General features: G+C 40.4%; 1 protein-coding gene across 4 annotated transcripts in view; it reads left to right on the top strand.

Annotated features, from left to right (window-relative positions):
* ADGRG2 (adhesion G protein-coupled receptor G2) overlaps nt 1–26,372 on the top strand; it is a 43,371-nt gene that overhangs the window by 6,044 nt on the left and 10,955 nt on the right. For 3 of the 4 annotated variants that reach the window (XM_035116579.3, XM_035116582.3, XM_035116581.3), the window contains exons 2-16: nt 5,225–5,343; nt 6,864–7,481; nt 13,950–14,003; nt 16,195–16,227; nt 16,537–16,590; nt 16,851–16,892; nt 17,236–17,306; nt 18,341–18,408; nt 19,377–19,416; nt 19,520–19,554; nt 20,157–20,254; nt 21,758–21,830; nt 22,258–22,727; nt 24,127–24,307; nt 25,092–25,248. In XM_035116579.3, the coding sequence (XP_034972470.2) occupies nt 5,226–5,343; nt 6,864–7,481; nt 13,950–14,003; nt 16,195–16,227; nt 16,537–16,590; nt 16,851–16,892; nt 17,236–17,306; nt 18,341–18,408; nt 19,377–19,416; nt 19,520–19,554; nt 20,157–20,254; nt 21,758–21,830; nt 22,258–22,727; nt 24,127–24,307; nt 25,092–25,248 (2,112 nt within the window). In that variant the 5' untranslated portion in view covers nt 5,225. The remainder of the gene's footprint in view (nt 1–5,224; nt 5,344–6,863; nt 7,482–13,949; nt 14,004–16,194; nt 16,228–16,536; nt 16,591–16,850; nt 16,893–17,235; nt 17,307–18,340; nt 18,409–19,376; nt 19,417–19,519; nt 19,555–20,156; nt 20,255–21,757; nt 21,831–22,257; nt 22,728–24,126; nt 24,308–25,091; nt 25,249–26,372) is intronic. The other variant, XM_088667774.1, reaches the window with a different exon arrangement.

Below are 26,372 nucleotides of genomic sequence, written 5' to 3'. Positions count from 1 at the left end.
TCAGTTTATGAACAGACTTCCAGAACCAATTGTGTTCATAAACCGAGGTACCACTGTATACATATTTGGGACTGCAGTTCACAGCAACCTGTATTCTAGATACCTAGCATATATGTTGTACCTACAGCACAAAGCACCGTAATTGCTGTATCTGATTGCACTGGGATTTCCATCCCTGTTTTTGGTGTTTGTTCCCAACACCTTCCTCCAGTCATACTTCTGGTTTGCATGAAACAGCAAGCCAAAATATGGCTTACTTGGGGCAACACAAATGTGCAAACTCCTAGAGAGGATCTTGCAGCAGCTTTTCTCCCCTCTGGTCTCTTTCGCTGTTGTGATGGCTTGGCAAAGTGTCTGAACTGGGATTTGTGGTTAAGCTTTCTCCTTACTAGCCATGAGCTGTAAGAGCTACAGAGTACTGATTTAAGCTAAGATTTCACTACCCATGCCATGTGAACCACCTGTCAAACTCCCCTCTACCTCTCTGACAACACATCTTCCTCTTATATTTTGAATTCATTTTGAATACAAATAAAAACAAGAAAGCTAGTGTAATGCCTGCACTGTTTCCATGTGCACGGTGTCTGCTTGTGTGGTGAATGGATGCTCGCTGGCTCCTTTATCTTAAATTACCCGTCCTAGGGTAAAGAGGTAAGATGCTAACTGTGGCTGCACACAACTGTGCCTTTAAAGCACATTTGAGGCACAACACAGGGGCCTGGTTCGCATGACATGGTAAGCCAAACTATGGTTTACAGAGACTGTGTGGTTTCCCGGTGAGTAAATTTCAGCTGCTTTGCTCCTCTATGCTTTTTGATGCTGTGCTGAGTTAAGCCAAAAGTTATCCCTGTAGCACCAACTAACTAGATGAAGGTGTTTCATAGTAGACAGCAAATAAACAAAAATCTTTTCAGTGATCCCTCTTTAGAGTCACCTACCTCTACCAGCAAAATTTACATGATGGAATCTTAACACTCTTTTTTTTTTAAAGCACCAGAAAGTTTCTGTGCAATACCATGAAACTTCAAAAAAGGAACATCATATTTTGTCTTCCATTTGCTACAAATATGTTTGATACATTGCCAGTAAGCCAATAAAGGACTTCAAGAAAGCCACTTCATTAGTGCATGGGGACAGCTCTCTTGACTTCAGTGTGATCTGGCTTGCTTCCTTAGTGCCTCTTGGAAAAATCTACAGGAAAAAAGGGAATTTTATAAAGAAGTTGCTTCTATTAAACCAGTTGCTAGTTTTCACAGTGACATAAGACTTTCCAGTGTTTATACCTTCCCCATTACATATGCTTTCTTGCGCCAAGCTTTTTTAAAAAATATTTTTTTTAAAATACTATTTTTGTATGCCAATCTGGACACACACAAGCAGATTCACATTCTAATAACCACAGCAAGTAATGGGAGGAACAGGCAGGGAGCCATGTAATGCAGTACTAATTGTTGGATGAGTCCTTGTGGTTTTTGTCCATGAATTGACTTAGATTTGAACAGAGAACGACTGCTACAACACAATGTGGGTAAACAGACGTCACTGTGCTAATACTGCTATCTTATTCATGGAAGAAAATTAATGTTAACAATGCTGTTAAAATACTCAAGAGATATAAAGAGAACCTTTCTACAACAGAACATTTGCAGATTGTGCCGGAATTATTTTTAATTAACTGCTATCAAAAGATTCTGCTTTGTTTAAAATCATACAGCATTTTTTTATCAGACTTGACATTAAAATTACAAGAATTGCCTGAATTCCTGATGCTTTGGTACCAACAACATAGGGAAGCTATTGCCTTATAGCAGGTATAGAAAATCTTTGGGCCTCTAGTTGTTGCTGAACTGCAACTCCTGTCATTTTTTTTGTCTTTGGCCATGCTTGCTGGGGCTGATGGGAGTTGTAGTTCAGTAATATCTGGAGGGCTGAAGGTTCCCCAGACCTGGTTAGTTCTGCTTATGGGTTTCTCACTTGGCATCAGCTGACCAGTACTCTTGGAAATGGAATGTTGGAATTGGTGGACCTTGATAGGATCCAGTTAGGTGCTTCTTAAATTCTTAAACATAAATTAATTTTAAAAAAGCAAACTAGCTGAATAACCAAAACGATAGAACTATGAGCACCTTGCATACATTAAACCTTAAAGGTAAAGGTAAAGGGTCCAGTCATGACCGACTCTGGGGTTGCGGCGCTCATCTCACGTTATTGGCCAAGGGAGCCAGCATACAGCTTCCAGGTCATGTGGCCAGCATGACAAAGCCAATTCTGGTGAACCAGAGCAGCACACGGAAACACCGTTTACCTTCCCACCGGAGCGGTACCTATTTATCTACTTGCACTTTGCTCTCCAATGATCTTGGATGCTTTTATGAGCTTTGCAGGTTCAATATTTTCTTATTAAATGATCTTTTAAGAGTATCATCCTGCATTAAACTTAAGGGAGGGACTATTGCTTAGGGGGGCAGGTTGTTTTGTATGTGAGAAGTACAATCCCTGGCATTTGATGTGAAAGACTTCTGACTCAAACCATAGAGAACTACTGCTGGTCAGAACTGACTCACTTGGCTTGATCAAGACTGGTGGCCCTCCTAAGGTTGTTCGACTACAACTCCCATTATCCTCGACCATTTGCCCGGCCAGCTCAGGCTGATGGGAACGGGAGTCCAACAACATTTGCAAGGACACAGGCTAATGTTACTCTAGTGTATGCTACAATTTATTATTAATACCGGTACTAATAATATTAACCAATTGTAATAAATCATTAAGCTTTGTGCTATCTATGGTTTTTAGATAGTAGCCTAGAGAGCAAGAGTTCTTGGCTCTACAGCTTATGCAAAGGATTTACTTAACTGGTTTTGATTTCCAGGAAGCTCTGGAATGCCCTGTGCTATAAAGTGATTTTGTATCAGATATACAGGTATGTGGTTTTTAAGTGGAAATATGAACTACTTCTTAATATAATATACTGTAAATCAGTCTGTGCCAAAACTGCAATCTCATAGGAAGAAAAATTCATAGTGCACAAATTAGCATTGCTTATATAGTATTAACAGTGAGCTAAAATTAAAACGTAATGGGTGCAAAAAAATATCAATTTGTTATCAAACAGATGAGGCCTTTTCTTGACATTCCTGTCTCCTAGTCTGGTGAATAAAACTGATCCCCATTTTCCATCCTTTCCATATACAGCAAAAACTGTGTGCAAGTTATTTTATTGTTGTTGTTGTTGTTGTTGTTTAGTCGTTTAGTTGTGTCCGACTCTTCGTGACCCCATGGACCATAGCACGCCAGGCACTCCTGTCTTGCACTGCCTCCCGCAGTTTGGTCAAACTCATGTTCGTAGCTTCGAGAACACTGTCCAACCATCTCATCCTCTGTCGCCCCCTTCTCCTAGTGCCCTCAATCTTTCCCAACATCAGGGTCTTTCCCAAGGATTCTTCTCTTCTCATGAGGTGGCCAAAGTATTGGAGCCTCAGCTTCACGATCTGTCCTTCCAGTGAGCACTCAGGGTTGATTTCCTTGAGAATGGATAGGTTTGATCTTCTTGCAGTCCATGGGACTCTCAAGAGTCTCCTCCAGCACCATAATTCAAAAGCATCAATTCTTCGGCGATCAGCCTTCTTTATGGTCCAGCTCTCACTTCCATACATCACTACTGGGAAAACCATAGCTTTAACTATATGGACCTTTGTCGGCAAGGTGATGTCTCTGCTTTTTAAGATGCTGTCTAGGTTTGTCATTGCTTTTCTCCCAAGAAGCAGGCGTCTTTTAATTTCGTGACTGCTGTCACCATCTGCAGTGATCAAGGAGCCCAAGAAAGTAAAATCTCTCACTGCCTCCATTTCTTCCCCTTCTATTTGCCAGGAGGTGATGGGACCAGTGGCCATGATCTTGGTTTTTTTGATGTTGAGCTTCAGACCATATTTTGCGCTCTCCTCTTTCACCCTCATTAAAAGGTTCTTTAATTCCTCCTCACTTTCTGCCATCAAGGTTGTGTCATCTGCATATCTGAGGTTGTTGATATTTGTTCCGGCAATCTTAAGTTATTTTATAGTCATCTAAATAAAATGGTTGTAGGAGAAAAAAAATTGCTTCTTGGTAATCTTTTATTGGACTGGCTACATTTCATTACCTGTGAATACACAATTTATTACAATGGCACCTCGGTTTACAAACACAATTGGTTCCAGAAGTCTGTACTTAACCTGAAGCGAACTTTCCCACTGAAAGTGATGGAAAGTGGATTAATCTGTTCCAGACGGGTCCACGGAGTACACAACCTGAAGCATACTTAACCCGAGGTATGAGTGTAATTGGTTCCAGAAGTCTGCACTTAACCTGAAGCGTACTTAACCTGAAGCAAACTTTCCCATTGAAAGTAATGGAAACTGGATTAATCCGTTCCAGACAGATCCACGGAGTACTTAAACTGAAAATACTCAAACCAAGGCGTACTTAAACCGAGGTATGACTGTATTGTGTTCTGCTATTTTCAGTTGTGATGTAGTTAGCTTAACAGTCTTCTAGACAAATACTTTGTTTTCATACTTTTATCTTGGGAAACTCTTTTATCTTGGGAAACCACAACTGTTGAGAACCCCCATGTTCTGTCATGGAAACCCAACACACTACAGAAATTATGGGCATTACCATTAGTTAGAGTGGGTTGGCAAACTCAGGTAGCTGATTTTGGGCAGGAAATTAGTTATTTACTGTATTTTTATATTTTGCTGCCAGGGAAGGGAATAGGCATAGGGGAGAGTTTTTTTGCATCCGGTGCCAAAATAAGTTGGCCAGCTTTGAGTACTGTTACCATGCCCCTTTAGTGGTTGCTTCTCTGCATCAGTCATCAATGTGTCTTGGGTTGGTACTAATTAAGACAGACCTGTTGTGCTTCACTGGTGCCCTCCATGAACTGAGACCATGTTGCAGGTGAAAATAATGACAGCCTATTTGTCACGGAAGCAGGCTCATTGTTACAGAGATGCTTTGAAGAAACTCCTGGGAACCCCAAAACAAAGTTTGAGAAACACAGACATAAGTGAAGGGGGCAAATCTTTCTCATGTAGGATAATTAATATTTAGAGCCATACCTGACTAAGCCATACTCAGAGCATATGTAAGTTCAGTGGTCCTACTCTGAGTATGACTTAGTTAGGTACTAAGTATTTAGCACCAAGTATTTAGTTCTTTTCAGATGTTTTCTTCTGCATTCTAGGATGATTGTCCATGGAGTATATCGTAACTGCGCTACAAGATTTCATCAACTCTTACTAAAATGGAAGGTTTCTCTCTCTCTCTTTTTCCTGCATTTGTTTCTGGCTTCTTCTGGCAAAGGTAAGATTTTATTTTCCATTATTTTTCCCTGGAAAAAATGTCAGTTATATTTTCTTTTACTAGTCTTGAATGAATAGTATTTTCACAGAAGTCAACCAGTGAAATGGATATATGTAATAATTTAATCCAAACATTTCTACAGCACTTTTCAAAGTATGCTGTCTGTCATACCATGGCCCTATGAAGTAAGATAAATCAGGATCGTGGCTTGCCCAAGATTATGAAGTGAACTTCATTGCACCAATAATAAAGGAACTGAACAAAAATTATTTTAGATGTTTCAATTGAGTTTAATTAAACTACTTATGGTTTCAATATACGTGAAACTATTCTTTTCTTGTTGGCTAGAACACAGTGCCTGACCTGTCCTAAATACTAGGTATATTTGTATCCATAACTGCAGAGGCAGATAGATCAGGGAACTAGGATAACTCCAACATTTTGCCAAGTGCTTTTGGCAAAACATACCGTATATTGCTTTTGTCTGGCAGAAATGGGGTGAAGAGGACAGGCTATGACTGAGGCTTGCTAGTTGTCATTCCAGATACACAAAGTAATGTCTGTCCAGTCTCTTAAATACATGGAATACATTTGAATTGTGCTCTTATATAAGCAGTGTAACTCAGTCACAAAATGGTTCTAGTTATGCTTCAACCATGAGTATTGCACTTGGATGTGATTTACATGCACTTAATCATACTTGAAAACATGACAGTTAATCTGTCTAATCCTTTTCTTTGCTTCATTAGATCACTATTTAGCATATTTCAGATTATTAAAAATATATGCATATTGGGAATGCAGATAGGGGTTAGTGGCAGGGTTTAAGTTTGCCTCTGGGGTGTCCTGGGCTTTGTACACGTGAGAGCCCAAATTCCCTGGGAGAAGTCTACACTGTAACTCCTTCCCATGCCAGTGTGAATGTAATTTTCTAAGGGTTAATAATGATGTGCAAAGGAACTGCAGCTGAGGTTCTATCCCAGGCATCCCCAAACTTTGGCCCTCCAGATGTTTTGGACTACAATTCCCATCATCCCTGACCACTGGTCTTGTTAGCTAGGGATCATGGGAGTTGTAGGCCAAAACATCTGGAGGGCCGCAGTTTGGGGATGCCTGTTCTATCCTATCTGCAATGCTTTTTTCTATTTAAAAAATATGTTTAGGGCTACTCTCATTTCCCTACTCATGTTGAAATACTGCCCCTCAATGAGGCCAAACTTAGTTTCACAAAATGTTTAGGGGTTTGTGTACCCCTGCGGCGGCGTCCCCAGAAAAAGCACTGCCTATATGTATGGAAAGGGATGATGCTATGCTCCCATGTCAGCCAGATAGCATAAGAAATCAGAAGGTGATGTGTATGCTAGGAATGCCCAGATGATATGAGGAAATCTGTGAATTTGAAACATAGTGCTACTTTGTCATAAGATTCCAGAAAGTCAGTTACAGGAAGTCATAAAAGTGCTACAGAAACTAATCATTTTTGTACAAAATGATTTCAAAAGTTTGTTTTCTTCTTGCAGCTGAGAATAATTTCTTAGGAAATTACAGAGCTGTGTTTAATACCTCATGTGAAGAAGTGTGGACTTTGTCACCTGCGACGTCCGTGCCTGCTCTTATGAACTTCACATTCTGTATTCATCTTAAACTATATGACCCGAAAAACGATTGGACGGCATTCGTCTACAAAAAAGAACCAGATTGCGACCTGCCAGCGCCAGATTGTTATGAATTTGGGCTTACAGGAGGACAAGGCAAATTGACTGTTTGGCTATTTGGCGAAAATATAACCTGGGAAGAGAAACTGGATGAGGACACCTGGTACCAGGTATGCACAGGATGGCGAAGTGAACAGCAGCAAGTGAATGTATATATAAATGGTACAGAAAAAATAAATGAAAAAATAAATATAACTCGGCAGCTTGCTGCAGGTGGGCAGCTTTTACTTGGTTGCTCACAGAAGCCCGGCACACCCTCAAATGCTTCAAATGGAATGGTTGGTGAACTGTATTTGTTCAGAATGTGGCCTAAAGGAGAAGTATTCCGTACTCAGAATTGCCAAGATGGCGCCACTATTCGCTGGAGGAAGGATAACTGGGTCTATAATAAGACAGCACTGTATAGCAACTCTTTGCCATGTGGTAAGTAATAGTGTGCCCTTTTTCCTGTTTACGGGGATGTCTTACTGTCAGGGGTGGCTTATCCACTTGAGGCAAAATGGGAAGTGCTGCCTTTCCCTCCCCTGTTGTTCCCACCGCCCAAGCTGTTGCCGTTGCTTCTCCGCTTGCCCTGCTGCATCCGCCTCTGGTGGAGAAGAAGCACCAATATCAGTGCCGATTCCAGGCAATATCTTGCCCGATTTGGACAAGTTGTTGCCAAAAGATATTGCATGATTTCAGCTGATACTGGTGGTGAAGGCAGCAAGGCAGGTGGGGCACCCATAGGGCTGCTTGACTCAGTATATAACAATGAGATACTAGGTAGACTATGGGCAGGGAGAAGGAGGGAACAGTCTTAAATTGTTTGGCGCTGAATTATCTCAGTACCATCTCACTGTGTTTTCATGTGCTGCTGTGTATTGGAACGAATACACCTTTTCTCTGAAAGGCAGCTGTAGATGGGATAAGGGGTATGGCAGATGCTCAACAAGTCATGCACACTTTGCAAGCTGACTCACTAATCGGGAGGGAATGTGTATTCTCTCCTTGCAAGTGATATTCAGAGTCTAGAGGTGCTGCAGAGGCTCAGAAGGATGCAGGTGCTTCGGAAAACACACAATGGAAGGAGGTACATGTGCAGGATAATGTAATGGATTGGACCTAAATAAAACATGCTGTCTCTGCACAATACAGCCTTGCTATCAAATCTCTTCAGATGTTCACTACATTTTTGTAGTTATGTTCACCTGTGCAGTATCAACAGAGATACTGTACAAAGCACAAAGGTACTTGGTTTTTTTTTCAGTTGAGATTGCTATGATGACAAGAGAAGAGGTATGGATAAATGATAGGCATAAGGGCTGTTTACTTTGGGAAGAGTGCCAGGAAGTTATGAAGGCAGGGCACCTCTCGCTCTAAGCCCTATACCCGTTTATAGACCCAGACTTCCTGTTTCCAAAAATATCTTTCTGCAGCTAATACTTTGATAAAAGAAACAATGCTGAGATTATCAGAATTCTGTGGTGCCCTTACAGCCTGCCATTGCCTTTCCTCATATTAAGCTTACAATTAAATGTGCATGATGCAATTGTAGCTGTAAATCAAAAATGGAAGCTTTAACGAATGCACAGAATGTGGTGGTATTGTATCATATTGTTGCATGCCACCCCAATTTCCTAGCAGTGTGAGATTTAAGGGGTTCCAGGCACTTGCTCAAGGTTCATATTTTCTTTTGGAATGAGGTACGGCAGAAATTGTAGTGTCTTTATGATATATGGTTTCTTTGCACATATATACAACCTGAGGGATTGTATATGAGGGGGGTTCACAGCGTTAACACCTTGCTTCTCCCGTAACTGCAGCCTTGGATTTAAACAGAAATCAAACATCACTCTCTTGCTTCCCAGCCCATTGCTTCCCAGCATGCAGCTTTTCTTCCAGCTTATGTCAAAGAGATGTCAAAGAGAACAACAACTACTGTACCAGACTTTTCGAAGACATCTGAAGGGGAAGCTTTTAATGTTTAATAGATTGTTGTATTTTACTGTTTTGTTGGAAGCCGCCCAGAGTGGCTGGGGAAACCCAGCCAGGTAGGTGGGGAATGAATAAACAAACAAATAAATAAATAAATAAATAATAGCTAACATTGCTCAATTCTCAACTTTGTCTTTCTAACTGCCAGTCTGGTACAGATCCTCTTCCTTTGTTACCTTAACGACCCATCACCAAGAAGCTAGCCTGGCTATTCTGGGAATTCGAATCCTTGATTAGATCTTAACACTTACAGGCTTCCCCTTCCCCCAAACTCATACGGTAACAATGTCATAGAATCATAGAATCTTAGAGTTAGGGACCTCGGGGATCAACTAGTCCAACCTGCGGCAATGCATCAATGTCAACTGAAGCATCCATGGCAAATGGTAATAGGAGATGCAGCAGTCAAAGGCCACTATGGGGTGTGGCGCTCATCTTGCTTTAGGCTGAGGGAGCCGGTGTATGTCCACAGACAGCTTTCTAGGTCATATGGTCAGCATGGCTAAACTGCTACTGGAGCTCAGAGGACCATGACGAGTGTCAGAGCACACAGAAATGCTGTTTACCTTCCTGCCGCAGCGGTACCTATTTATCTACTTGCACTGGTGTGCTTTCGAGCTGCTAGGTTGGCGGAAGCTGGGACAGAGCAACGGGAACTCACCCCGTTGCAGGGATTTAAACTGCCGACCTTCCAATCAGTAAGCCCAAGAGGCCCAGTGGTTTAGACCACAGAGCCACCTGCTCCCCTGATGCAGCAGGTATAGTACCACTGAGTGGTTAAGATTGAGGGTGAAGGTCTGAGACTCCAGAGTAATAAGTAATGACATCTCTGGATCTGTAAGAAGTACCAGGGACAAAAGACAGTGAAACCCCAAAGCTCTGAACCCACTTCCTGAGTAAGGCTAGTCTGAAGGGTGTTAAACTGCATTTTAGGTTGCTTTGTGTCCCACTTGATGCTGCATGCAAAGTTGTAAACTGATTCTGCCCAGAATATGACAAAAGGGGAGAAACGAAAGTAAGAGTCGTGACTGTCATCTGTCTATGGTAAATTATTCCTTTTTTTATCTAGTACAAGCAGCTGTGCAGCAAGTGCACCACAATGAAAGTGCTCTGTACTGTTTTCCTGTCCCTTCGCCTGGATTTAGAAATTCAGAAACACACACACACACTCACTCACACACACTCACTCACACACACACACACACACATATGAGAAGAATGACTAATCACAGGAAGAATGCTGCAGCTCTAGAAATCGTACCTGCTGATTCACATACCTACTTCTATCTGCATGTTATCATAAGAAAGAGCTCTGATCATTTAACCTTTTTCATTTTCCTTGTTTGTATTTTTCATACTGAAGTTACTGCCTAGAAATCACTCTACGAGCACAATGTAATCTTAACCACCTCACCCTCTTGTCTTTGTGTAACATGTAAATGGGTCTTGTGCAGTGTTTACTTCATCCATGCATAGTCAATACCTTTATGCTAAAAAAAGGGCGTATGGATGGCTTGTTTAAGTATTCAAAGCAGATTTTTCACACGTTAGTTTTGACTAATTTCTGTCCAAACTAATACAAGAAAGGGAGAAACTTTGATTCTGTTCCTGTTCAATTTTAACCACAAGCTGAACAACATGTGGCACATTCTGACTGCATTAGCTTCATTGGGATGTTCTTGTGTGACCCTCAAGTTTGCATGCCCCCCTCCCCTCAAGTGTGGAAGCAATAAACAATTTGGAAATGTTTTAGATTAGCTGCAGTTTGCTGTGTCATATGAACAGACAAACCATGGTTCATCTTAACTATGCTTAATGGAAACAAGCCAACTTCTAACCATAGTTTATAAAGCTTGCTTGTTTTCATTAATCATGGTTAAAAATCAACTACAGTTTTGGTTTGAAATGACACCCTAAACTGCAGTTAATTTTTAAAAGGAGCAGTCTGTTCCTCACAGCCACGTTGGAGTGGAAATATTAGAGAGAAGTTAGGCTCTTTGAGTCTAAAATGTCATGTTCCTTGCTAGTATAACAGATCTGAACAAAGGTTTTTGTCCCTTAATTAATTTGCATTGCATTATTTATTTATGATATATGTTATTAATTTAGTAAATTTATATCCCACCCTCCCAAAGGAGCCTAGGGTGGCAAACAACAAGTGATAAAACAATGAAAGAATCTTAAAAACAATTCCAAAACAGGTGCAGACTGGCAAAGATCTCAACTTAAAAGTCTTGCTGAAAGAGGAAGGTCATCAGAAGGTGCTGAAAAGAGATGGTATCTGTCTGATATTTAAGGGGAGGAAATTCCAGTGGGCAGGTCTCACAGCACCTTATGTTGTGCAGTACAGACTTTCTGGAAAGATGGGTCTGCAGGAAGCCCTCACGTATAGAACGCATTGATTGGCTGGATATTTAAGGCATGAGATCAATATTTCAAGTTTCCTGGTCCAGAACTGTATAGGGCTTTATACACCAGAACCAGCACCTTGAACTTACCTCTGTAGCTAATTGGCAGCCAGAGTAAATTTTTGCAATGATTAAGTTGTGGAATGCTCCCCCCAGGGAGGCCTGCCTAGCACAAATGTTAATGTCTTCTTGGAGCCAGGTTAAGACCTTTTTATTTGCCTGGCCTTTTAAGGTGTTAATTTTAGACCAGTTTTAAACGCTAGTGTTTTAGGTTTTTTATTGAGATGTGCTGATGCTGTTGTTTTTAAATGATTAATGAGGTTGTGTCAGGGAGTTGCTGCAGCTACTCCCGAGTAAAGACGCTCCAGTCCGTGGTGTCTTTAAAGGTTTTATTGTGCATGCTATTTACAGTGCAGAGATAGCAGAAAACATGGCCGCCTAGTGACTCTCAGAACCCGGCAATGGCGCCCATCGGCTTCGGGGCCAGCATAATAACCTGGGCACCCTGAAATGCCGCCCCTTAGCCCTGCGTTTGGGCATGCGCCTCAATTTGGGCTCCGGAAGGAGCGGTGTCCCTTCTTCCCCTTGCTGGCTGGGATGGTGCCTGGGCTCCGACGCCTCCCTGTCCCTCCTCCCCTAGATGGTCAGAGTGGTGCAGGGGCTCTGATACGTCACTGAGCCCTTCTTCCACCATCTGTTCCCCAGAGCGTTGCTGGGGCTCTGATGCCTCGCTGAGCCTTTCCCCTTCCATTCCGCTTTCCCCTGACCCACTGCTAGTGCTGTTGCTGGGCAAAGTGCTGGTCAGGATGATGGGGGGAGGCTCCCTGTAGGGAGTCCCCCTGACAGGTTGTTTTTTTAAAAAAAAAATTTAAGCTACACTGAATGCCGTGGGACTGCAGATCATGATGATAAATAAATAAATATGAGCGCACAACTAATATATGTGTGTTTTCTAAGGCATATTCCAGACATTTCACAGCAGAAACTGAGAGAACTGAAATACGGTCGTACTTTGGTTGCCAAATGCCTTGGAACTGATATGTTTTGGCTCCCAAACAATCAAAAATTGGAAGTGAGTGTTTTGAACAATTTTCAGAAACCAAATGTCCAGCACGGCTTCCATGGCTTCTGATTGGCTGTAGGACGGTCCTGCAGTCCATCGGAAGCCACGTCTTGGTTTTTGAATGGATTGCATTCTGTTCAGGAACCAAGGTACGACTGTACTGAGGTTCTGCAAGCAGGGGAGGATTAACAAAAAAAATACATTCCTGTGATTGATGGACCCCTGTTGGTTACTTGACAAGGGGGAGCCTTTATTATACTTATACCCAGATCCTGAATTGAACTTTGTGTTATCGCCAAATCCCCCCCCCCCTGTTTTCCTCACACTTGCAGTGAATTACCAGGAACATCTGATTACCCAATAGCTGATAAGAGGGGGGAAAGTTTAGAATTGTAGGTATAAATGTGTGCCTATCTTCAGGTTTGAGAGAAGTATGGAGGTTTTGCATTCCTATCTTTCTTTGGGTTTTTAAAAAAGGCTGTGTGTGTTTGGCTAGCAACTGTGAGAATAGGTTGCTGGGTCTTTGGCCTGATTCATTAGGACTTTTTTTTTACTGTAGTGATTAAGTAGATAGCAAAAGTGCTATTTTTGTAACATCTATGTATTCAAAGTAGTCAATGGTCTCGTTCAGAGGTAAGACTAAACCATGGTTTAGCACCACAGTGAGATTGGGTCCCATGCATTCTTTTATCCCTTCTCTTCCTCTGGTAATAGCTGAAAGTAGATTGGAAACATTTGATTACTAATTTGAACTAATTATGGTCTGTCTATTGTTATGTCCAAACTGGGAACTATACTTAAGTTTTAATAGGTTTATTCAAACAAGTTAGAATTATAAACCATGGTTTGAAGGTGGATGAGTCCAACAAATCAGAGTTGGCTGAAATATGTTGGCCCATGGCTTATTCAGGCCTGGTCCTCTAGCAATAAACTATCCTGCAGTTACGTCCAAATAAGAATGTTTTAGGTTTTGGTAGGTAATTTTTATTTTTATTTTGAAATCAACTCCTTTGTTTGGAGTGAACAACTGATACATATGTCAGTGCATTTTATGAATTTCTGCATATGAAAGAATAATTGTTCGGAAATGTTTTATTTTTAATGTACAGTATAAAAGTTTAACAAATTTTGTGTGTTTCTTCAATATCACCTTACCTTTAAACACACAACCTAATTTTGGGTTGCTATTTATTATTCCATGATGTGTACCCGAACTGTTCTCTCTGTGTGAGAGTTGGGATGTTGTTGTGTTTTTTTTGGGGGGGGGAGTGTTTGTTGTACCTGTCAACTTGAACAGAAATTCTTTAGTTACAATATGGTTAAATAGTTTCATATTGCCATCTTGTGGTCAATATTGGTAGCTGAACAATAATTGTATTCTGTTTTGTTTTAAAGGGCAAACAAAACTTTTATTTAGCCTAACTAATTAAACTGTCTCCCACTCAGGCAATGCTGGCCGTATCTCACAAAAATTTGGGAAAGCTCCAGGAAGTACACCAGGTATGTCTATTTTTGTTTTTTAAACTTTACTTCAAGAAAAGTATTATAAAATATAACACGCCATAATGAAGATGAAAGATGCAACTGATGTCCCGTCGGTTTACAACAGATTACAAACTGTATCTGGTGTCAGCCTTTAAAAAAATTGCTGCTATACATGCATATGTATGTTCCTCATTTTATTATACAACTAGATAAATTATTTCCATACTTAGGTGCTAAATGTGTGCTGCTTTTACTCAAGGATTTACAAATCTATGGTTTCGAAATAAGTTAGTATATCATAATTAGGTTCAGCAAGAATTTCTCCTTCAGATGATTTAATTTCTAAGGCATTTCATGAATATTGGTGAATATAAATCATTTTAGTCATGTTATTTGTTTACCTATCTTGCATGTTATTTTGTCCTGTATTGAGAGCCAGTGTGGTGTAGTGGTTCCTCGTAATCCGAGGAACCGGGTTCGGGTCTCCACTCCTCCACATGCAGCTGTTGGGGGACCTTGGGCTAGTCACACTTTTCTGGAGTCCCTCAGCCCCACTCACCTCACAGAGTGTTTGTTGTGGGGAGGAAGGGAAAGGAGAATGTTAGCCGCTTTGAGACTCCTTCAGGTAGTGATAAAACGAGATATCAAATCCAAACAACTCCTCTTCCTCCCCCTCCCCCTCCTCCTCCCCCCTCCTCCTCCCCCCTCCTCCTCCCCCTCCTCCCCCTTCTTCTTCTTCTTCTTCTTCTTCTTCTTCTTCTTCTTCTTCTTCTTCTTCTTCTTCTTCTTCTTCTTCTTCTTCTTCTTCCTCCTCCTCCTCCTCCTCCTCCTCTTCCTCTTCCTCTTCCTCTTCCTCTTCTGTTCTTTCTGTGAAAAGCAATAACTCTGGAAAGAAAAATACCTCCAAGCTACACACAATAATCACAGCTTCTCAGTGTTATACAGTAATCAGTATGAATATTTTATGTAGATTACAAGGGCATCTTTACAAGTGATAAAGAAACTCTGACAGCAGACACGAGAGTAAGGCTGCTTCTCTAGAGGCATGACTCCTAGCACTGTTGCCTTTACAGTGGTACCTTGGTTTAAGAACAGCTTAGTTTATGAACAATTTGGATTACGAACGCTGCAAACCCGGAAGTAGGTGTTTTGGTTTGTGAACTTTGCCTTGGAAGCAGAACATGTTTTGCTTTCTGTTGAGTGTGTTCCATTTGTAAATCGATTCCCCCGCTGCTATGGGAAAACACGCCTTGGTTTAGGAACACTTTGGTTTAAGAATGGACTTCCGGAATGGATTAAGTTCGTAAACCAAGGTACCACTGTATATTGCAACTGGCTTTCCACACTAATGAGTATTTTGTTTCTTTGTGTATACATCCCACTAAGCTCTGTCCGCACTGTGGACATGACATAACTGCTGTGGGTGGGGCCATGTGCAACTCAGCATGCATTTACAGTACTGTACTATAATAACCCTGGTGGTGGGTATCATGTTATTTCCCTGTTTTTGTTGCTAAAACACTTTTCCATTAACAAAAAATTGAAATAAAGGTGTAGGGCAATGAAAATGTGACATTGCATTTCAGGGTGAGATGAAACCAAAAGAGTGTTAATAAAATCTTTACTAATTGTTGTGCTAGCCCAACAAGACTTCTACTGGTAGAAGATACAAAGAACTGTTTAAGCTTATACAAGACACTGCAATCGCTTGTCAGAAGTTTTGACATCTTTGAAAAGCAGACCCCTGTGTCCTACTACAGACTGCTTCTGAAACTCCCCCCACAGTTGCAAAAGCAACCTGTCGTGCTGCTGGGAATTTTTAGGAAAGCAAGTCTAAAATTCCCTCTTGCTCGCAGAACTGCTTTCACATTTATTTGGATCTCCGTCATAGGGAACAAACTTTCATCTTATAGCATACACATAGTAGACAAAGTTATACCCAAAGCCTAATTTAATCCATTCATTTCCAAGTTTATAAATGAAAGTTAAACTATTTAAAAATTGTTTGTGCTTCTCTATATTTTCAATTTTAATTCAAAAAATTCTTTATTTGCAGCAGACTCATCCATTGTCACTTTTGTCACCTACCCTAACAGTGCCACAGGCAAGATTTCATTCATATTTTTGACATAGAGTAGGCTTGTCTTCTTTAACTTTTCCTCTTTAATTTTGCAGTTTGCATTGATTTTGCGTTTTATATTCTTAGATGCATCTTCAGAGGAAACACTGAATACTGAAGGTAAGATTTGCTTGCACAGAGAATGCATGTAAACGGTAGCTAACTTTTTACAGTGCTTTTAGTTTGAATAGAAATAGGCCTTGCCTCTTGGTAAAAGCTAAAATACAGCCACAGTGATATTTTGATGTAAAATTAGCATCTTTCTCCTTGTTAAAGCCAGCAATGGTATTTTGGGGGTGCTGGTGGTACAATTCCATTACGATCATTATTTTATACTAAATTTCTAAATAATAATGATGTGTGGGCTGTGTGCAGAGGAAGGATCTGCATATACCTGTCTATTAAGAACATAAATTTCCCTTGATGTAGACAGAACAATATACACTGGAAACACAGCTATGTCAACTTCTACAACTGTGGTTGGTAAGGTATCAAAATTAAAACCTATTAGTATATATTAGAGTTGTGTCACATTGTTCTGCCTTGCTATGTGTTCTGTCCCCACATTTATTCCACTAAATTTAGGCCCTCACTCAGTTTTTAAAGACAGAAATATATCACTCCCATTTTGATTCCATGCTAGGAGCTGCATTAGAAATAGGTAGGATAATGAGTGAAAGTTATCATAAACTTATTTTATAATGTTTGAATTAAACTTTTTATTTCCTTTTTAAAAATTCTAGGCAATCATGCATGCAACTTATCATCTCTCTGCCAAGACTCAGGTTAGTGACCTTCTCTTACTTCCATTTTAGATTAGCTTTTTTTCAGCTGAAATTGTAGAGTTTAACAGTGATTAGTTCCGAAGTTGAAACAGAAGCTTTTTGTGTTCTCCTCTCATGTGTGGAAGAAATGGAAAGGAGCGTTTTGTCACCCCAAGGCTGATGCAGGCTCATTTTCACAATTTATTTATATAGAAATTTATATCCTACCATTCTAATGCAAATGCATTACTCTGGATGGCACACGGCAATTAAAAATATTGCCGCAAGCAGAGGGAGTATGTGTTTTCTGTTGACAAAATCATTCTAAACCAAGCTATTAATGATGACGACTTTTACTTTTCAGTCTTCTACATGGGCACTATGAAATTTCAGTCCAGGGGAAACAGCTCTAATGCTTTCTATAACTTAACACTCGTAAGTCTCTTCATTTTGATGAATTGCTATTCCGTGATCCAATTTTGGTTGCAATCTTGATATTATAATTATATCCTGTGATGGTATTGGGGAAATTATATGCTTGTATCAGAAAAGAGCCACCAGGAGGGTCCCCTAGGAAAAACTTGTGTGATTGATGGGGTAACTTTTGATATTAAGTGGGCAGGTACAGGGCTGGATTTAGGATTGATGAGGCCCTAAGCTACCGAAGGTAATGGGGCCCTTTATATGTCCAGCTGTCTTTTGTCAACAAGAAGTTGTCGCTGTTTTTTGGTTTGAATATATGCTATATGGTCATTTATGGACCTAATAGGTCCATACACAACACAAAACACTGTTGCTGTATGTAGGCTTTATTTTATTTTATATTTCATAAATGCACATCCAGGTTTTTTTTCCCTTTAAATTTTTTGGGGGGCCCCAAGAGAGTGGGGCCCTAAGCTATAGCTTGTTTAGCTTATACGTAAATTCAGCACTGGGCAGGTATGACACAGGCAGTGAATGGGAAGTCGCATTAACCTAGGCTGCAGGAAATTCTTGCTTGCTACCAATAAAGTTGATCATTAAGAGATGGACATAATGAGAAACCTTCTTTTTATGATTGATATTAATTGACTTATTTGGCAGGGAGTCATCCAGTAAGATAGAATCTTGGAACTTGCAAGGTCCAACACATACTCTGGGATATGTATACTTAGGCCCCTTGCTTTGCCAGTGGAAGTAGGTTCAGAAGGTGAAAACCTGAGGAAATGTATTCCCCCCCCCCAGCAGCTTTTGTCAGATACTCCCAGTGTGTTGTGGTAAAAGCTTCAGGGTCAACTTGTTTCGCTCACTTCAAGATAACGAAAGTAGGGTTTCTGGGTAGGGATAGGGTTTCTTAAAGCAACATACCTCCTGGGTGAAGGGCCACGTCACCTACATTGTTATTATATCTGTCCTCTACTCTTTAATGAGATCCTAGCAATGTACACAAGACTGTACATTTTGTTAATGTTTTCTTTTTCTTCTCCCAGCAATATCCTGGGGACAGCACCAGTCAGTACCAATTGCAAGATACTTCACCAGTACTAAAAGAACCAAAGTAAGCATTCCATAGTTCTTTATTAGGTTTTTGTCCCTTACATCATATTGAATGTTTGGTCTTATTTCATTTCGAATACTTTCACATAGTATTGGCTGCATTCGCCCATCGCTCTAAACCATGGTTTAATGCAACATCTGAGTACTTAGTCTCCCAGGTTTGCATGTTTTACACACTTATCTCCTCTTCCCACATTACTTGTAGGATGCCAGAAGCTCATACACTTAGTTTCCCTTAAGCTTGGTTTATTGCGTGTGAAACAGAGGACATGATACATCGCTATGAGCCATTTCAAAACAAGCCAACTTCAAACCGTGGCTTGTTGAAACTAACCATAGTTAGTGAAACCATGATACCAGGTTTGGATGCAAATACAATTTGAGTTTAGGAAATATGTGGGGAACCTTTGGCTCTCCAGATGTTGCTGAACTACAGCCACTATAATTTCTGACCATTGGCCATGCTTGCTGGTGCTGATGGGAGCTGTAGTTCAACAACAAAGGCTCCCCAAGGCTTGCACAGCTGTTTGTTGTAGCAGCCCTGGCTATAAGTTCCGCAGGTAAATGGTGCCTCTGGGAGGCACCTCTCTGTGGGGTTTGGGGGGGATTTCAGAGACCAGAGATGGCAGCAGCAGTTGCCTGGAGGACTCCCAGGAAGAGGGGAGAGGAGAGGAAGCTGAAGGAACACTCCACAAGCGATATTGTTTGAAAAAGGGTGAGAGGCTTCCAACTCTGCAGGAAAGTGGTGACATAACTGGGCTCCTGAGCCCCACAGGGGTGCCGCAGAAAGAATGTAGTTGGTCCAGGGAGCTGTGGATTCAAAAAGGTTGAAAGCCTGTTGTAGGCATAGGGTAGGATGGGCTCCAGTGTTAGGGGGAGCTGCTGGACACTAAACTGGCTCAGGGATAATTTACTAGTAAAAATCAAATATAGCATTTCTGACTAAGCTGATAATAACTTTCCTTTTAGCATTTCAGATTTCAACCAAACCCTTCAGAGCATAAGTGAGGTAAGTAAGCATTCAGTTATTACTAAAGATATTTATTTGTGTACGCTTGTGTCATTTTGAACTTGATGATCAAGTAATTTATTTTAATTTTGTTCTTTTATAGTCTTCCATCATACAGTGTCATGAAGTAATCCAAAGGTTTGTCATATTCCTAGTGATTCTTTTATTGGCTACACATACAAGAAAAAGTGGAAAGACTGGCACTTCAATGCTTTAATAGACATTTTATAGAGCTATCCAACTCAGAAGTAACTGCTATTGGCTTCAGCAAGACTTGCTCCCAGATAAGTGCCTACAGGGGTGCAACTTAAGGGTCTATACCCGGAACAACTTTCTAAACAGCAAAGCCACTTCTGAAGAAATGTTTGAGGAAGGGAGTGCCATCTCAGTCTTCTAACCTCTCAAGTGGAAAGCCATTAAGTCTTGAATTATTATTTTTTAAACACACCTTCAAATCCCCATAGATACTGAAAATATTGATGACTCTTATTGATGTTTGTTGTTCCTACAAATAGGGTTTTGCTTTGTTTTTAAATTAGTTTAATTAGATCCAATAAGTAGTAACAGGTGTTTGGTCCTTGTTTGTCTAACAGGACAAGCCAAGTAATGGTGCACACTTGTATAGTTCGGACTAACGTGATTTAACTAATTAAGCAGGAACACTGCTTTAAATAATTCATATGCTGGCATTCAATCTAGTAGCATTTACTAAATTCTCTCTCCCCCCCCCCACATTGTAGCAGATCAGAGTGCAGTTTCACAATAAAGGTGAAGAAAAACATGGATATAAGCAGCATATTGTCAAAATTGGAAGGAAAAGTAGAACTTAGCCTAATAGGTAAGTAACCAATATTCTCTTGTTCTAGAGATCTGAGATAACCAATGGCACAGGTCTCATCTAAATTCCAGAATTTGAGCCTTTTGCAAGGAGGGGGTTTAAAAAGGGGATCTGAGAACTGTTAGTAAAACTGGGCTAAGGAGAAACAGTGTTTGACAACCCAAAAATCAGAAAGTCTTCTGGTTTGTATGTTAACCGCTTTCTCACCTCAGTCCTTTTATCTATAGGATGAGGTGATAAATGGATGAGAATGCAAGCTGTCTCTGTTTTATATCAGTGCCAATATTTAGTGTGGAATGATACAGTATCTGATTTGAGGTACCTCAACACAAGAAGTAGTGCATTTGGGATGGGTGGGGCCTGTACTCCCTGGTCACCTATGGATTCAATGAAAGAAGCTCATGCTCCTACTATGGTAGGATGCACAGCTAAGTAAGGGAAATTGTTTGGGTCCGTGTATAATATAGATACCACAACAGAATTTCCGGTGGCTAGTATATTATACCCAATGCAGGCCATTCATGACATCAGTTTGCAGTGTTGTTGTTGTCGTTGTTGTATTTATATCCCACCTATCTTGCTGGGTTTCCCCAGCCACTATGGGGAATATATATATATATATATATATATATATATATATATATATATATATATATATATATATATATACACACACACACACACACACACACACACACACACATATATATATATATACACAACATATATACAAACACAACAAAGCATCAAACATTAAAAAACAATAGCAATATTGAACACTGTCTTGACTCTCCTTTTTACTCACACAACTTCTCTACTGATAATTGTTTAGGTATAGCGAGCAAGAAGTGTTTTGCATTTCCCCCAAGCCTCTTGGGGATTAATTATGTATTAATCCAGATATTATGATTAATATGTATTAATCAATTTCCACCCAACCCTTCAAGCAAAGTCTCAGAACAGCTAATTTTTTAACTTCGTTGTGAAGTGGAATGACAGAGTGATTGTATTGAATTTTATATATTGCATTTTATATATTATATACTCTTATGTTGGGGTTGGGCGAAAGGTAGATTTGATAGTAGACCGTTGAATGATCGGCAGTTGACCTGTAAGGATTTCTGATCCCCAGTTGTTTAAAAAGACCAACAGACTCTCCTGCAAGTGAAAAATTAAACAGTTGAAAGTTTAGGGGAAAGCAAAGATTTGTGCAGATGAGTGTAAACACAGTTCTGTTTCTGAAAACAGAGTGTTCTTGAGCTGAACACAGGCATGTTATGTCTTTTGTTCTATGTGTGCCGCTGCCCCCAGCCACTATTTTGCCTCTGGTTGCTGTACCTTGGAGTTCTTTTAATAAACATGATATGTATCATAAGCCTGAAATCTGCCAACCTGCTCTGTCTAACAAAAATAGTTAAAGTTATAGAAGATTTAGTTGCTTTCATAATAATACCTAACTGGCAAATTAAAATGCTAATTGTTCTTAATTTTTTGTTATTCTAGAGTTGTGCTGTTGTTCAGCTTTTTGGCCTGACTCTTGTCCCTCAACTGTTGAAGAGCTAAAACCACTGCAATGGTAAACGTGCTATAAAACAAGGCTTAGTCCAGGTTCTGCCTGTATTTGCAACCATGTGCATGCTCTATGGAAGTGAAAGGATTGTTCTGCTGTTCACCTTTGTGTTTACTTTGCCTATGAACCACTGTGTCTGCGTTAGGAAGGACCGTATCCTAAATGGCTGTGAATAAGCTTGATGTCACATTTAGCACCTATTTTAGTGCAGAATTTGAAATCTCTTATTATTGTGACTGATAAAGAAATCATCAGGACTCATGAAACACCTTAAGAATATTAGCAAAGCCAAATCTGTTCTTATGTGTTTTTAAATTTATCCATATAATAATTACCATGGTTCTTTGAAACCTTGCATATCTCTGTCCGAATGCAAGTTGCTGTTAAACTGATATCAATACCTGTGTATTATTTTATCTTGTTCTTCCTGTAGTGGTATTTATGGAGCACTTCCTTGCACAAGCCCTAGATCTCCTGACACATCCGTTTTACCTGTTACTCCTTCCACTATGCCTTCTGATGTTGTGACTCTGCATGGGTATCCACCCTCTGAATCAACCACTGCTTCACCTCCAACTTTGACTAAGCCAACCATTGTTTCACCTCCGCCTTTGACCGAGCTTACAACAATAGATTTTTCTCATGACCTTGCTACAAATACGGTTCTTCCTCTCACTGAACAAAACAGTGTTGTGTTTCCTTCTGCAACTCCTACCAGTGCAGTTCTTCCTCCTTTTGAAACAACTAATCCAGTCTTTACAACAGTGCATTCCACAATGGATGCAGTACCTCAGACTACTTCCAAACCTACAGTTTCCCCAGCCACCTCAACTGCCGTGACCACTACTTTGGATATTCTTTCCACTACTGAAACAGAGGGAAGTTTGAGAACAGTCAGCAAAGGTAAGCCTTATTTTAAAATGCATAGTGAAGTTCTGTTGTTACTAGACCTGGGTTACCCATGCACTTTGTGGTGTGGTGTGAAAGTAAAAATGCCTCTTTATGGAGCTTGCTCCATTTGGCAAGCTGAATTCTCAATAACTTACCATGTAGTAGTGACTAGTAACTGGTTTGCTAGTGTGGCGATAGAAATCCAGTCAGTTCCTTGCAGCACCTGGAGCAGAGGTGGATGTGAGCCAACACTGTGCCAATGCACAATTGCTGAGTGGACAGTTGCTCCAATGTGGGCATAGCTTGCTGACATCTGCAGGGGCAGCTGTCCATCAAGCAATCATGTATGTGTATGCTACTGGCTGCAGCAACCCCCCCCCCCTTTCACCTTGCCTTGTACCACCAGGTAAGGACAGGATTTTCCCTTTCCTCTATCTTGTTGTGGTGTGTCCGCTCGTTTTAGTGACTTGCATCCCTGGCCGCAACTATTCCAATGCTGCATGTTACATGTGCCAATGGCATCCGAGTGTAAGTCAAGGGAAGGAATTCAAAGGATTGTCATAAATAATGCTGAAACCTGGAATACATTTGCAAAGGTTAGCTTTAAAGAACTGGATCCACTTGTTCAGCCGTTCTAATTCATGCAACTGACGCATGTTGCATGCTGAACCTGCATGGTAGGAGAGTGAAGCACAACCACCATAGTGCTTTGACCATTTTAGCCAAAAGGTAATGATAGCCTGGGGCTTTCCCCTGCTACATCATACTCACGGACATCTCCCAAAGATAGGATTAGGAATTTTAAAAAGTTCTGTTCAGTCTATGTCATAAGATATTTTAATTCACTGGAATTGAATATGAAGATACCTTACATTAAATATACAGTATATTCCACTACAGCTGATTTGTTTATTGAAGCGATTCTTGAAGGGAGGAAAAACAAAAAAAACACCTGTTCCCTTTCAATAGCAGTGTTAACATATATTTATAACCCATGGTTTAGCATGACATTCATGAGCAGGAATGAGCCACGGTGAGCCTTGGTCTTGTACAGCCACCCTCTCAAAAACTTCTGTTTTCTATTTACCATAGTTTGCTATGTCAAACGGATTGACAAACTGTGGTTAATACACTATGGTTCATCTCAAAACAAAGCTGTTGTTTCTTAAGCTGGCTTCTTGAAACAAACCATAGCTGCAACTAATCGTGATTCTGTGGTTGGGCACTGCAACGAACTGTGGTTAATGAAGAGTGGAAGATAAATCTTCCATATTCTCCCTCTTAGCCACACAGGAAGAAAACAGTATGAATGAGTACTCAAAACTTTGGTTTAGTGTGATGTGAATTTAATGCTTCATTTTCTTGTTTTCAGCTTTAGATAACATACTTTGTGTTTTCCCATCTCTTGCAGAACCAGTGTTTCACAACAAGACCAACATTGCCAACAGTACCAATTTCGAGAACATAGTTTCTGAACTGGAGCACAATTTGATTGCACAAACAATATCACCTGTGCTTGCAAAAACAATGCTAAACACTGTTGATTTTCTTCTAAACATTTCCGCAAAACATATATCTCCATTGTCTCAAAGGTAAGTGTACTGTACATTTTCTTATTTTGATGAGGCTTGTCTGTTGTGTGCAATTCTGCAATTCTAATATAATCAGCCGTGTTTGTGCGTTTGTGTCTATATGTCTGTGTGTCTGTGTATCTCACATACAAGGGGCTACTGCCCAAGTTTAATTCTCTCACCCACCACACCCACAGAAATCAACCCCTTCCCCTTAGAGTTTGCCCAGGCTACCCATCCTCCCCCCCTGCTTTTACATCTCGCTGCTGCTGATGGGGAGAGAAGGGTCACGTACCAAGATAGATCATTTGTCCATCTTGCTCAAAATTCTCTCACTGATTGACACTGGCTCTTCAGGATGTGAGACTAGAGTTTTACCCCGCCCTACTTTGAGTTGCTGCAGATTGAACCTGGGACCTTCTGCATGCAAAGCCAATGGTCTACCACTGAGTTACAGCCCTTCCATGCACAAACACATATGGAGAGTACCACTATGTGGCCATGGATGAGCAGAAGGCCTCTTTAGATGCATAAAAAGCCCCAAAAGCTCAGTTATCTGATTATAGGATTCAAGAGGTTGATACTTACCTGGGCCTTCTGAGATGAGATGGATAAATAAATACTTCATTTTCACTCAAATATTTGAACTTGCTCATGACTTCTCAGTTTTAGTGATACCTTTTCAAAGCATTTCTATATTTTCAAGTTATTCAAATGAAGTTACTTTTCATTAAGTGCTTATAATTTTTTCTAACCTATTACAAAAGGAACATCATCATGTCATCTCCTGTTTTTACTTTAATAGAATAATAAAAATAGTGGATGGAATTGGCTTAAAATTGAGCTTCCCGGCAGAATCCATTACTTTAAGCTTCCCTTCTCTGGCTCTGGCTGTGCAGAAAGTCAACAGCTCCTCATTTAATGGGGTTTCTTTTGCTGTTGAAGATTCCCCACACCTTCAGGTAAGCTACCCCTCCCCTTTTTGCTTCAGTAAACCTGAAAGGGAAAGAGAACCTGGACGTATAGCTTGAGTTTGGGAGTTTTGTTAAGGGTTGTTAGAGTTGTTAGGAGACCCCTATTGCCCTGACAAACCTACAGTTCCCAGAGTGGTTATCAATCAATCTCTCTTCCCAGGGAATTCTGAAAACTGTAGCTCTGTGAAGAGAATAAGGATCTTCTAACAACGACATGTTAAAAACAACCATGACTGTTTAAAGTGGCACATTAGTCCTTTAAATGTATAATGCAGTTGGGGCCAATGTTTGATGAAACTTACATGCAGGAACTGAATATAAGATTGCAGCCAGGGCTGCGTTGAACTTGTATTGCTTACTTCCAGGGCCTGGTTTAGGTTTGATGAGGCCCTAAACTACTGAAGGTAATGGGGCCCTTTATATGTCCGGCTGTACTTTATCAACAACAAATTGTTGCTGTTTTTTGTGTTGAATATATGCTATATGGTAATTTATGGATGTACAGTGGTACCTCGGGTTAAGAACTTAATTCGTTCTGGAGGTCCATTCTTAACCTGAAACTGTTCTTAACCTGAAGCACCACTTTAGCTAATGGGGCCTCCTACTGCCGCCGTGCCGCCTGAGCATGATTTCTGTTCTCATCCTGAAGCAAAGTTCTTAACCCGAGGTACTATTTCTGGGTTAGCGGAGTCTGTAACCTGAAGCGTCTGTAACCTGAAGCATCTGTAACCCGAGGTACCACTGTAATAGGTATATAAAGCCATTTCCACATAACAACGTATGTATTTCATCAAAGTAATTGTTGAACTGAAATACAATTAAGAAGAAGTATCCAGGTATTTTCCCCTTTAATTTTTTTGGGGCCCCCCAAGAGAGTGGGGGGGGGCTAAGCTATAGCTTGTTTAGTTTATACGTAAATACGACACTGCTTACTTCTAAGAAGGCATGTATAAGATTGCAGTGTAGTCTTCAGCATTTAAATGAAAAAAAAAACCCAGACTGTATTGGCCAGTAGATTTCAGGGTTCAATGGGTTGTATCCAGTGCTTTTTTCTGGGGGGGGGGAACGTAGGGGTACTCATACCCCTAAACATTTTGTGAATCTAAGTTTGG

Source organism: Zootoca vivipara, chromosome 4 (assembly GCF_965207765.1).
Source record: "Zootoca vivipara chromosome 4, rZooViv2.hap1.1, whole genome shotgun sequence".
Taxonomy (NCBI): domain Eukaryota; kingdom Metazoa; phylum Chordata; class Lepidosauria; order Squamata; family Lacertidae; genus Zootoca; species Zootoca vivipara.
The sequence above is the reverse complement of the archived record's forward strand: the minus strand, read 5'-3'. Positions and strand labels throughout refer to the sequence as shown.